The 14080-nt window shown below is 40.5% G+C and overlaps 1 protein-coding gene across 15 annotated transcripts in view; it reads left to right on the top strand.

Moving 5' to 3' along the window:
* Positions 1-14080, top strand: part of iqcm (IQ motif containing M) — a 151668-nt gene that overhangs the window by 112922 nt on the left and 24666 nt on the right. For all 15 annotated transcript variants that reach the window (XM_062981046.1, XM_062981048.1, XM_062981047.1 and 12 more), the window contains one exon: positions 13622-13780. In XM_062981046.1, the coding sequence (XP_062837116.1) occupies positions 13622-13780 (159 nt within the window). The remainder of the gene's footprint in view (positions 1-13621; positions 13781-14080) is intronic.

Genomic DNA, 14080 nt, shown 5'->3' with positions numbered 1-14080 from the left:
ACCCTTTGCTTCTCCGAGAAGAGTGTCAAACGGCAAGAACTTAGTTTGACCCAGGATATGTTAAAAGAAACAGCAACTCCCTCTACTATCTATTATTTTAGCCATTTTTAATGCCTCAACTTATTGGGTCATATAAAAATCATAATTTTGGCCCCCAAATCTGTTCCCAACTTATACATAAGGTTGATGTATGCATGAGTATATGTGGTAGTATTGCAGTCCATGCCTCAGTGATGATAAGTTTGGGAATAATTATTATCTGAATTTGGTTCCCTTTGAATGAGAAAATGTTAGAAACAGAGGTCCTTTCTGTAATATTTTTCTTTATTAACAAATAATAATAATAATAATAATAATAATAATAATAATAATAATAATAATAATAATAATTTATTTGTATTCCACCCTACTTCCCCAGGAGGACTCGGGGCGGAAGGAATAATAAGACTATGTTGTTTTTGTTGCTGCATGTCTTCAAGTCATTTCTGACTTATGACGACTCATACAGTCTTCTCAGCAAGACTTGTTCAGAGGTGGTTTGCCATTGCCTTTCTCTGAAGCTGAATGTGATTTGGCCAAGGTCATTCAGTGGGTTGTCGAAGGCTTTCATGGCCAGGATCACAGGGTTGTTGTATGTCTTTCGGGCTGTGTGGCCATGTTCCAGAAGCATTCTCTCTTGACGTTTCGCCCACATCTATGGCAGGCATCCTCAGAGGTTGTGAGGTATGACAACCTCACAACCTCTGAGGATGCCTGCCATAGATGTGGGCGAAACGTCAGGAGAGAATGCTTCTGGAACATGGCCACACAGCCCGAAAGACATACAACAACCCTGTCATTCAGTGGGTTTCCATGGCGAAGTGGGGATTCAGTTCTCGGTCTTCTGGAGTTCTAATCCAGTGCACAAACCTCTACACCATGCTTGCTCACTACAAAAATGTAGAAAGACACAAATGAAAGCAAAGAGCAGATAGTCTACAGCAGTGGTTCTCAAAGTGTGCTCTGTGGAGCCCTTGGGGCTCTGTGAGACATACTCAGGGGCTCTGCAGTTTCCTCCTCCACCACCTAAGCTTTCCCTCCTCTTTCCTACTCCTCCCTCTCTTGCCTCTCTCAACATCAAAAGCCTTCTTCCCTCTGCTGTCTTGCCACCCAGATCGTTTCCACCATTTAGAAGGTTCTTTTATTGTGCTTTTCCTGCATGGCAGAAGAGAGATGAACTGGTTGGCCTTATTATTATTATTGTTGTTGTTGTTGTTGTTGTTGTTATTATTATTATTATTATTATTACTATTACAAAGGCTGGTTGGCCATTTGTTGGGTGTGCTTTGATTGTGCATTTTCTGCATGGCAGAAGGGGGTTGGAGCAGATGCCCCCTGGGGTCTTCTACTAAAATACTGCTAAATTTATTTTAGTTAAAATTGTTCTCCAAATGTTTGCCCATGCCTGATATATATACACTACATATAATATTATATATAGTATAATATATAAACATTTATTGGGGTTACATGAGAAACGTTTGCTTCAAAAAGGGCTCTACGGCTGAAAATGTTTCTGAATCACTGGTCTACAGGGCAGTAAACCAGTCATTCCCAGCAGATTTCCAATGAGAGGCTTTCTACTCCAGCGGTCTCTTTAGATAACTTAACAGGTTTTTTTTCTCTACTCCCCCCAATTGTAATTATTTTGGTGCAGGAACAGTTTCCTGTGCAGGGAATACATCCTATGCATAGGAAATGTGGAATTATTCCCCAAAACATGTTTCTTTCTGCCAGAAAATTCCTCCAAGACACTTTAGGATATTTGGATTGACATGGGCACTCATTACTCAAGAATGAAAAACCAATACAATTATCTGCCATCACCTCACCACATTGTGCCATTAAACAACAATTCACCATATGAATAGTGTATTAAGCAATATTTAGCCATATGTCCTTGAACACACATCATTATACATTACAGAGAAGCATTAAAACAAATAATGACATCTTCAGGCATTCTTAGACAAACAATATAATCATAATTTTAAAACTGTATATTACTATGAGTTGATCTGTGAGATCAATACACATATATTCTTGAATCTGGGGCCTCAAGAGGACTTGCTACAGGCTTCTTTTTAAACCTTCCTTATGTTTAAGTGAGGATAAATTCCTGACAGCCATGTGGAGGCAGATTTGTGAGAATGTGCTTTTAGAAAGCAATGTTTATCTCTGAAATCTTCATTTTATATGTCTACTATCTTTTGTCTTCATCACAGATTCTATATTCTATATTGCAATTTTTTCGAGCAAACAGCTTCCTGGTTTTGTTTTCTTTTTGATAAGCAATATTATATCATATATATTTGAAGTAGTGATATATATATCTTTTCCTCTTTTTAGCTGTGCTTTCACACTACTTCAAAGGTTTATAGATTGTAATTTGCTAGAGCCAGCACTACTGCTACGTCTTTGAATTCTGAATTATTTATTTTTCTGCATTTTGTCAGTTTTGTTCTAGCTATCATATGACTTATTCAGTCATGGCAGGGTATTAACAATTTTACTTATATCTTAAGAGAAATCTTTTTGGTTCAGACAGAACTGAAAATTGATCATCTGGTTTAGGACCAACATTTGTCATTGATTAGCTGAAACAATGTAATATGAACACTGAAAATGGTGACTGGAGAAATATTGCTGTATTGTCCCTAGAACTTTAAGGATTATTAAAGTTCTCTAATGGCAGGTCACCCAGATCCATTATATGTCTTTTAAAAGAAAAATTAAGAATCTGATACTATGCATCAGGCTGCACTTTTTTTACACTGCTACTAGATGGATCCTTCAAATGATCTTGCAAAGATAGGAAATAATTTGCAACAGCATGTAATTAGCATATATATTACTATCTAAGGGCCTATCTACATGGACCATAAAATCTGGGGCTTGTCTGAAGCATTTTTTTGAACATGGTTCAGATTCTGCTATGTCTCTGCTGCTGAACTGCCCTAGTGGCAGTATTGGAGTCCTCACTATCAAGTTGAACAATCAGTTTTTGAGTTGTGCTGGTACACTGGCAAAGGGACCAAAAAATGGGTTTTCATGGGCTCTCTAGAGCTCCTTGGCTACTGCAATGTCATTGAAAAATGACAGATAAACGTCATCCTGTTTTCCCTGCACTATGAAAGATGGGGAAAGGATGGTGGTACTTGGACGTGTGAACAGTGGAGCCAATTCCAAATCAGAACCAGACCAGCTGTTCACACTCACATCAAAGTATAGAGTTGCTCTGGAGCTTCAGGGAAGCACAGTTGCATTTCCCAACATTACGTAATGCTTCTTGCTCCACTTTGGGAGCAAGAAGTCCCCATGCATCATGCAGAGTGACTTCTCACCCAACAGACTATGTGACCTGTGTAGACAGGCCCTAAGATTAATTTGATACATCTCATTTGCCTGTCTTTATTCGTCATAGTGCTACAATTTAGCTGAGAAGTCTAAGTACTTCACCAAACTACAAATCCCGGGGTTCCATGTAATGGAGCTATGGCAATGAAAGTTGTATCAAAGTATTATTGCATGCCAGCATTCAGGGATAGCTTAATATACATTTTTCCTGGCTTGCAAATCCATCACACTTTTTGTGAGTGTACTTACAAAACCTCAGAGGTATAGTTCAACAAGCAACCTCTGGAAACTTTGTGAGCAGTCAGTTTTGCTACCAGGTTGGAGTGGAGGATGGGACTGGATTGTGTAGTTAAGTGAGTCACATGCAGCCTTGGGAGAATAACATGTGGCCACTGCCCTTGCAGATCCAAACATTTGTCCTCTATTTTTCCTATTGATGCTCTCCCCTTCTCCCTGAAACAGCCAGAAACAGTATCTTGAAACATCATTTGGAAATGTAATTTCTGGTTTCTGAATACCTTGGTGATGTAGCTCATGAAAATTCGGGAGATGCTGAAGATAAAGGAAGTCAATAGCAGGAAGTCTCCCTGAATTGGGAGAGTAACTGGGAAGCACTATGTATCTGGAAGAGGTTGTGTGTATATCATTTCCTGCTGCAGAATCAAGAAATGGCTTGCACTGCCTAAGATTTCCTCAATGGAAAAAAGGCTGTCTTCTCATTGTTTTCTCCCAGCTGAGTAACTACTTAGTCACTTTCCATTTTCAGAGAAGTCTCCTATATTTGCTGTCTCTCTTCTCACCTATATTGGTGGGAATCTACATGCCTCATTCTATGTTTATAGGTATGTATGTGCCCATATGCTGTTTCACATATACAAAAATATATATGCTGCTCATCAAATGAGCCAGTGGGGTATAGTGGTCTGAGAGTTGGATTAGGACTTTGGGGAGCTGGGGTTCAAATTGCATCCTCAGCCATGGAAACTACACAGTGATCTGAGATAAATCAAGTCAAGAAAAATTTGTGAAAGGATTGTCATAAATGGGTCGGGCATCGGCTGGAAGACACATAACAACAACACGTTACCAAGAAGTGTTGTGGACCATGCCCTCTTTAATTAGACCTGCTCTTATAACATTTCAGAAGGTGTGATTGCATGGTTGAGTATCTCATATTCTTTCCCCACACCTAGTCATTATTCATTCCCGGGCATATTAAAACTATTTGTGAAAACCAAAAATAAAAAATGTCTTGTCTATCATCATGTTGTGTCATATTTGATAGTCAGTGTTAATGGAAACTTTTTTATAAAAAAAATCTTCTCCTTCTCAATATTTCTGAGGTTATTTGAGGACTTTAGAACAAGCATTTTCATTTAACATCGTGTTACTATATTTTCAAACTTATATAAAGAGAGACAGACTGGGGCACCCTTATTCCATTGCAATATTCATTATGACATATTAAGACAATACAACACCTGCCCTCGCAATTTACTGGACAATCCTTCAATTATTCAAGCAGTCCAAACTGCACTGTGTGACAAAAGTTCTACAAACAGTTAACATGGTTTTGGGAATAGGGGGAAATTGTCAGCTCTTGCATAACATGTTCACATATTGCTGTACCATCCCTTCCCTTCTGTTACAAATTCAGACGGGGGATTATATTTTGGCAGAAGAAAAGGGTTGAATGACTGGCATTCCTAAACCATAGTTCTAACTTCTTTTTATTTATTTCCCCAAATTACAGACTCTTCTTGACCTGCCTTTGATTCTTTTGTTTTTGCCATTTCACCTTTCAGCTGTTGGAATCTTGACCTTTTGAATATTCATTATAAGCATACAGTTATATCCTTGTTTAAGGGGAAAAAACTGTAGATGAGCAACAGATGCTCTATTAATTTAGGAATAAAGACAGCCTATTTTGACTCCCCTTTTCTTGGTATATAAGCACAACATTATTCACTTTGATGAATGAATTGCCATGTTTATAATTTTTATTACTAATGAACAGAAGTGTTCAATAAAAATGACATGACAAAAATATGGGACATTCACTTATTTCATGTAGAAGAAAATGAACCCTCTTGCTAAAGTGGTTTGAGTGATAATAACGTTCAAAATTTACATTTGGGAAATGTTGAAATTAGTTTGACAACTAGTTGAGACCAGAATGTTGGGTTCTAAATTCAAATTAGTGTTGTTTTATTCAGCTTTTGCTGTGTGTGATATACTCTAGATGTATTACACTACAATTCCAAAGGGTCATGCTTGTGGGAAAAGATGATAAATTCTGCCTATGATGCAAGGATGAGAAACATCTGGCACTAGGGCCATATACAGACCCAAAGATAATTTGGTCTGACCATTTGTCTCCCAGCCAAATACTAACCAAGTACTGACTCAGATCTGGTGCCTTTAAAAATCCTAGCAAAAACTGAGTCTCAGATTAAGATTAAAGAAATTGCAGTGCACAATAAGGACCTCAAGAGTAGATGATGTGAGCCAGCAATGTGATGCGGCTGCTAAGAAAGCCAACGGGATTCTGGCCTGCATCAATAGGGGAATAGCGTCTAGATCCAGGGAAGTCATGCTCCCCCTCTATTCTGCCTTGGTCAGACCACACCTGGAATACTGTGTCCAATTCTGGGCACCACAGTTGAAGGGAGATGTTGACAAGCTGGAAAGCGTCCAGAGGAGGGCAACTAAAATGATCAAAGGTCTGGAGAACAAGCCCAATGAGGAGAGGCTTAAAGAGCTGGGCATGTTTAGCCTGCAGAAGAGAAGGCTGAGAGGAGACATGATAGCCATGTACAAATATGTGAGGGGAAGTCATAGGGAGGAGGGAGCAAGCTTGTTTTCTGCTGCCCTGCAGACTAGGACACGAAACAATGGCTTTAAACTACAGGAAAGGAGATTCCACCTGAACATTAGGAAGAACTTCCTCACAGTGAGGGCTGTTCGGCAGTGGAACTCTCTGCCCCGGACTGTGGTGGAGGCTCCTTCTTTGGAGGCTTTTAAACAGAGGCTGGATGGCCATTTGTCGGGGGTGCTATGAATGTGATTTCCTGCTTCTTGGCAGGGGGTTGGACTGGATGGCCCATGAGGTCTCTTCCAACTCTACTATTCTATGAATTTTTGATATGTTCCAAATCCAAGAAGCAGGGTTAGAACAAAACCAAAGCAAAACAATTCACATCCCAAACTGCATAGCCGTAGCTGCTTGGATGAGGGAGCAGCTTTTTATGGCCTTCCTGAATAGAGACCTAATTTAAACTGCCTGGTGCATGTGGGGAGGGTAGGGTTAGAACCACTGTTACCAGCTGTTAGGATTTCTGGGAGCTGAAGACCAAATCATCTAAGGACCCACAGGTTGAGAACCACTAGATTAGAGGTTTTATAAGCCCTGGCTATCCTCCTCTGGCCCTCTTTCTGCTGTTTTCAAAGTTGGGTTAACAGGAGTGCTGTATTGCTCCACAGGATACTTGCTTGTGATTTGTGTGGATCCCTTTTACTTGGTTTGTTGTGGTTGTAGGGTTTGAACAGGGATGAAGGTAGATTATTGAATTTGCAGCACTACAGGAAGTGAGAGGCAGGTTGTTATTTTTGAACTAAGCCTTTCCCTCCTTGCTTCCTTTCCTTTCCTGCCTATCTTCGTGACCGTGTCGTCCCCTATGAACCCACCCGATCTCTGAGATCATCCGGGGAGGTCCTCCTCTCACTTCCACCCTCCTCACAACTGCATTTGGTGGGGACGAGAGAGAGGGCCTTCTCAGCCGTGGCCCCCCGACTCTGGAACTCCTCCACAGGGAGATTAGGTTAGTTCCCTCTCTATCTTCCTTCAGGAAACAACTGAAGACTTGGATGTTTCGGCAGGCCTTCGGTGAGACAGTAATTAATTAATCAGCCCCAGTGGGTTTTTAATAATCTATCCTGTATTTATTACGGTCTTACCATTTATGTGTTTTAAATGCAATTTTTTTATCCTTGTATTGTTGTTTTAATTGATACATTGTATTACTGTTTTATCTTTTTTTATATTGTGATTTGTATTCTGTTGCTTATATTTTGTCCTTATGTTGTTTGGGCCTCTGCCCCATGTAAGCTGCCCTGAGTCCCCGCGGGGAGATGGTGGCGGGGTATAAATTAAGATTATTATTATTATTATTATCAACACAACAACGTTGTATGGCACAGCTAACAAGATAGATATGCTGGATTTCGTTTCGCAAAACCACAAGTCGAACACTTCCCAAGTGTCTAGGACTGTGTGATGTATTTTCTGATGATGTGTGCAGATCCCAGTAGGGTGGCCTTTTGCAGTTGGCAGATGGTGATTTTGTCAATGTCTATTGTTTCCAAATGCTGGCTGAGATCTTTTGGCACGGCACCCAGTGTGCCCATCACCACCGGGACCACCTGCACTGGTTTCTGCCAGAGTCTTTGAAGTTCAATCTTGAGGTCCTGATAGCGGCTGAGTTTTTCCTGTTGTTTTTTCTCAATGCAACTGTCACCTGGGATGGCAACATCAATGATCCAAACCTTGTTCTTTTCCACAACTGTGATGTCTGGTGTGTTGTGTTCCAGAACTTTGTCAGTCTGGATTCGGAAGTCCCACATTATCTTTGCGTGCTCATTCTCCAATACTTTTGCAGGTTTGTGATCCCACCAGTTCTGTGCTGCTGGGAGGTGGTACTTGAGGCATAAGTTCCAATGAATCATTTGGGCCACATAGTTGTGCCTCTGTTTGTAGTCTGTCTGTGCGATTTTCTTACAGCAGCTGAGGATATGATCAATGGTTTTGTCGGTTTCCTTGCACAGTCTGCATTTTGGGTCATCAGCTGATTTTTCAATCTTGGCCTTAATTGCATTTGTTCTGATGGCTTGCTCCTGGGCTGCACGGATCAGGCCTTCTGTCTCCTTCTTCAGGGTCCCATTCGTGAGCCAGAGCCAGGTCTTCTCCTTGTCAGCTTTTCCTTCAATTTTGTCAAGGAACTTTCCATGCAGTGTTTTGTTGTGCCAGCTGTCAGCTCTAGTTTGTAGTGCGGTTTTCTTGTACTGGTTTTTTGTCTGCTGTGTTTTGAGGAGTTTCTGATTTTTGACTTCAATCAAAGCAGGTTCTTCACTTTGCTTGACATATTCTGCCAGGGCATGTTCTTCTTCTTTGACTGCTTGTTTTACTTGTAAGAGTCCTCTGCCCCCTGATCTTCTAGGCAGATATAGCCGGTCAACATCACTGCGAGGGTGCAGTGAATGATGAATGGTCATGAGTTTTCTTGTTTTTCTGTCCAAATTGTCCAGTTCCACCTGTGTCCAATTTATAATGCCAGCAGTATATCTTATGACAGGTATGGCCCAGGTGTTTATGGCCTTGATGGTGTTGCCTCCATTGAGCTTGCTTTTGAGAATTTTTCTGACCCTTTGTGTGTATTCTTTGCTGACCACAGTTTTCACATGTTCATGCTTGATGTTGTCCAGCTGTAGTATGCCCAGATATTTATAGGCCTCTGGCTGGTGACACTTTATTGTTTGGCCATTGGGCATATTTATGCCCTCACTTTCAATGATTTTTCCCTTCTTCAATGCCACTGTCGAACATTTGTCCAAACCAAACTCCATGTTGATAACAGTGCTAAAAATTCAGACAGTGTTGGTCAGAGACTGGATTTCAGTTTCCGTTTTCCCATATAGCTTCAGGTCATCCATGTACATCAAATGTGAAATTTTGTGAGAATTCTTAGATGTTTGATAGCCGAGATTTGTTTTTTGTAAGATTGTTGACAGAGGGATCATGGCGATAATGAAAAGCAGAGGGGACAATGAATCTCCCTGGAAAATTCCTCTCCTGATGTTGACAAGTCCATAGCTTTCATTTCCAACAAACAATTCAGTTTTCCAGTGCTCCATCATGTTTTCAATGAAGGTTTTACAAATCCCGATGGCGTCCAGGCACTTGATGATCCAGCTGTGTGGGAGTGAGTCAAAGGCCTTTTTGTAGTCAATCCACGTCATGTGAAGATTAACTTTTCGGCTCTTACAGTTCTCCAGAATCATTTTGTCAATCAATAACTGGTCTTTTGTGCTCCTGCTTTTCCATTTGTTGCCTTTCTGTTCATCTGGCAAGATGTTTTTTTTTTCAAGATAGTCTTGAATTCTGTCAGCTATGATGCCAGTCAGTAGTTTAAACATAGTAAGCAGACATGTTATTGGCCTGTAGTTTCCTGGTGCTGCTCCTTTTGCTGGATCCTTTTGTATCAGGTATGTTCTTCCAGTTGTTAGCCATTCACTGATACTTCCTTTCTGCAGCATCTCATTGAATTGTTGGGCCATTTTTCCATGTAAACTAATCAGTTGTTTGAGCCAAAATCCATGAAGTTGATCACTACCAGGCGATGTCCAGTTCTTGACTAGGGCTATGCAAAAAGTTGTTTGTGCCTCGTATGTCAGATCTATATTGTAAGATTTGTACATACGATGGATATTAAGAAATGTGGGCAGCCATTGTATCCCAGCCTGCACCTGAGCTGTCAGGTGAGCCTGAGGTTGGGCCTGTTCAGTCTGTGATTGTACCTGCACCTGACCTGTCAGATGAATCTGGGTTGGGGCCTAGGATTCCCAAGCAGCCAGAGTTGGATGAAGCTGCTGTTCCTGGACAGCCAGAGTTTGTTCCTGAGGATTCTGTGAGGAAGCATAAAATGGTTTCAAGCAGGCAGCTTGAACCTCATTCTTTGGGAGAGTCAAGGTCAAACTATCCCTTGGCAGATGGGCATTCCAGTTGTGATAAGAGTAATGAGGTTGACAGAAAGAAAGCAATATGTCAACAGAGAAAAGAAAGGGAGGTTTTGAGAAGGAGCAGACAGTTGCTAATGAGAAAGAGTTTTGAGAAAAACTTAGCCTTGTATCTTGAATTTTGCTCCAGTCCTTGTTCTTGCTCTTGGGGAATTTTGGATTATCCAGTCATTGTTCCTGAAAGTTTTGTAGTTTAGATCCCTTGTTCCAGTTAAAGATCCTGTTCTTTGTTTCAGTTTTGTTCCTGTTCCTTGGACTAATTTTGATACCTTGTTGAAGTTTATTCTTGTGTTTGATTTTCATGGACCCATGCTTCAAGACTTTCAAGTATCTTGCACCTGGTGGACTAAAACCTTGTTTCAAACTTTGATTTGTTATTGCTTACATATATTCTTCAATAAACAACTTGCTTTGCTTATAGTCTGGGGCTCCAGCGTGTTTTTGAGGTGTCTCTGCAGTCTTGGGTGCAACAGCAGCACCCACACACAAAACTTAGGATTGAAAACACTAACCTATGACTTTTTGAAAGAGTTATGTAAGTCTCGTAAGTGGCTCCAGGTCTCCATCATGGGTGCCACTTCTTTCCCAAAAGGGCCCCAAGGAGGATGGCAAAGCCCAGAGTCGATGGAGAAGCCCTGCTCATTCCCCAAAGAGGATGATGAGGCCTTGGGCAGGCGGGCGGGAGGGATGCCTGGCTGGATGGCTGAGCAAGAAAGTCCCTCCAGCACATGGCCAGCCCAGAGAGAGACAGGCAGAGACCATGACATTGAGGCTTTAACATGGACAATCCTTGTATTCTGAAGCGAGCAGAATTCTTGGAAATGTAGTTAAGAGCAGGGCCTTTTGAATTCTCTGGCACAGGAGTCCTTGCCTTCCCAAACTACATTTCCCAGAGTTCTGTTTGCTTTAGAATATTGAGGCTGCCCACATTAAAGCCCCCTTGTGCCTTCTCCTCCTCTTCCGTGAAAGTTTTGGTGGGAGGAAACCTGTGTCCATTCTCTAAAGGGATTTCAAAATAAAAAGGGATTGTTGGGAGTTGAATCAACCCTGTGAGGTAGGCAAAATTGAGAAGCAGTAACTCCAAAGTTTACCTAGAAGTTGCTGCTGCTGCTGCTGCTGCTTCTTCTTTCAAAGGCTGGATGGGCAGCATCTGTTGGTGGTGCTTTGATTGTGCTTTTCCTGCCTGGCAGAAGGGGGCCAGACTGGATAACCCCTGATTATAATTAATATTTTCCATGTTAATTATAATAATCTGATCTGTTAATCTCAGATTTGCACGTTTTTGAATTGCTAGGTTGGCAGAAGCTGGGGCTAACAGCGGGAGCTCACCCCTCTCCCCGGATTTGAACTGCTGACCTTTCGGTCAGCAAGTTCAGCAGCTCAGTGGTTTAATTCGCTGGGCTCCTATACATTAAAAGCTTGTTTAAATAAAAATGTCTTCACCTGCTGGCAAAAGGAAAGCAGAGAGCAAGCCAACCAAGTTTCCAATGGAAAGGAGTTTTAGAGGGTTTTCCTTCACTGGAGAGCAATGGCTAGATAGTGATGTTTTAGGGATATGTATTTATGTATGATATTGCAGATCTTGTAGTATGGGGTAACGAGATGCATTCCAACTGGATGATTTTATATGACTTCTACCTTTGGCTCATATACTCATGACAACTAGGTGTGACTAAAACATGGGAGCACCGATTACAGAATTTAAACCACATAAACTGAACTATGATAGTGCTCAATCTTAAATATAACCTTAAGGATTAAAATAACTGCAGCAAGACCACAAACCTTTTAGTCCATAGAGTTTACATTCCATTTCCCCCAAGAGACAACATAATATTTGTTTGTTTCCCTCACAATAATTTAAATTCAATTACCTTCCTCTGTTTATCTTAATGGATACCTATCAGTAATATTATTATTTTCATTTATGCATTTTGTAATTACGATATTGCTGTTGACAGTTCTTGCCTTAAGACTAATTGGTAACGGCTCTGAGCAACCTTTTAGTATAAAAAGTGTGATTAGGACTCATAAAGAAAAATCTTTTCTGCCAAAAATGCAAGTTTGGTAGTATTGAAGGTAGAGTAGAATTCAAGAAATGGACCATAGTTGGCTATATTTTGCTCAATTACTACAGTCTAGGATTGTTGCTACACCACATATAATATACGGGTAAAATGAATATGTTGTTTGTGAAATGCAGAGCTTTAAAAAGTATTTTTTGGATTAAAATCAACAGAACTCACCTAGTAAGCAAACTAGTGCCCCTTCTACACTGCCATACAGTCCACATTATCTAAGCAGATAATCCACATTATCTGCTTTTAACTGGATTGTATGAGTCTACACTGCCATATAATCCAATTCAAAGCAAATAATATGAATTTTATATGGCAGTGTATAAGGGGCCTAAAGAATTATAATTGCCAGAAATTACTTTTCTTAATTTTGCTCTGATACTGTAATTCAGCAATAGCCCTTTCAAAATGTTGTTACCTTGTAGCTGGTGGTCAGTGTTGTCCTGTCTCTTCAATCTGAAATAGTGATTGTAGAATTTTGGCATTTAAAAAAATTCTCAATGAGACAGGATGTCTTGATGAATTGAAACACCTTGTCAAGAAATCAACAACCCCTGTGAGATTTCTTGCCTCCTGTGTGAAAGTGAGACAGCACGCCCTTTATTTTTGTCAAGGTTTCTGTAGTTTGTGCAAAATGTCTCTGCCTAAAACCAGTACTTTTTTTCCTTTGTGAAGCAAAGCACACACACACATACACATACAGAGCACAAAAGATGGACTAATTCATCAAAAAGGTGTAAACTATAATCAGGTCCTCATTTTAAAACTTCCAAGAGAGTAACAGTAATCATAATTTTGCACAAAGATCATTTGTGTGGTTTGTGCAAAAAGTGATCTTCCAATGTGCATGTTCTTTTCAAGATCATACAAAATCACATTGTTCCCATGCATGAAGCAAGTCATTAGTCTTAAAGTCCCATGGAATCATTAGCGCTAGTAACCATTGCTAGGCTTATCCTCCATGAATGTGTTTTATCACTCTTCAAAGCGGTTAGGTTGATCTTCAACAATTGTGTCCTATCCCCCTTCATACTGTTTAAAATAATCATTCCAATCAGAAAAATTAAAGGTCAAACTAAAGTCTTATCTAATCCAGCTTTCTATTCCCAGGGCGGTCACCCTGATGTTTATGGGAAGCCCACAAGTAGGACATGAGTGTAATTGTGTCCACCCCTGCCGCCCATACTCTTCAGAAACTGATACACAGAGGAGCTCTGCTACTAAAATGGTACTAGAACGAATATGTACCATGATTAGTGAGAATATATATCTTGTTGCATGAGTTCCATAAAATAATTAAACATTAGACATTTAATATATTGATTGTCAAAAGAACAATTCTTTTGTCTTTTTAGGCTCTGAAATGAAGTTAGCAAGCATCAGTAAGAACCAAGCAGTTGAAATGGCCTTCATGTTGTATCCTCCTCGTGGTTTCAAACTACCAACTGCAGCTATTCAAAGGTCAACCTGGCGGAATCCAATCATTGATGGAGAAGATGGTTACAAATATTTAAGTAAGTTATTGTTATCTTTTAACAGAATTTGACCATCAGAATATATTTTCCCTCATGCTTGAGGAGTATTGAATACAGTCAGAAGGGATTTTTTTTTTGCAGCTAAGGGGCCTCCCTCACAAAGCCATCTGCACCTGCTGGTGAAAACTATGAGGCCTCCCTCAGCTGCTGCCAGCCATAGGAGATCTCGCAGCTCTTGCTGACAGGTGATGGGTGAATGAAGGCTCACCTGCCCACATGCCTCTCCCCTCCATGCTATGGAAAGAGGGTTGCCTCAGAAAGACAGCCCACTGTAGGTAC

The sequence above is a fragment of the Anolis carolinensis genome, chromosome 5, assembly GCF_035594765.1.
Source record: "Anolis carolinensis isolate JA03-04 chromosome 5, rAnoCar3.1.pri, whole genome shotgun sequence".
Taxonomy (NCBI): domain Eukaryota; kingdom Metazoa; phylum Chordata; class Lepidosauria; order Squamata; family Dactyloidae; genus Anolis; species Anolis carolinensis.
This window is presented reverse-complemented; position numbering and strand designations above follow the sequence as displayed.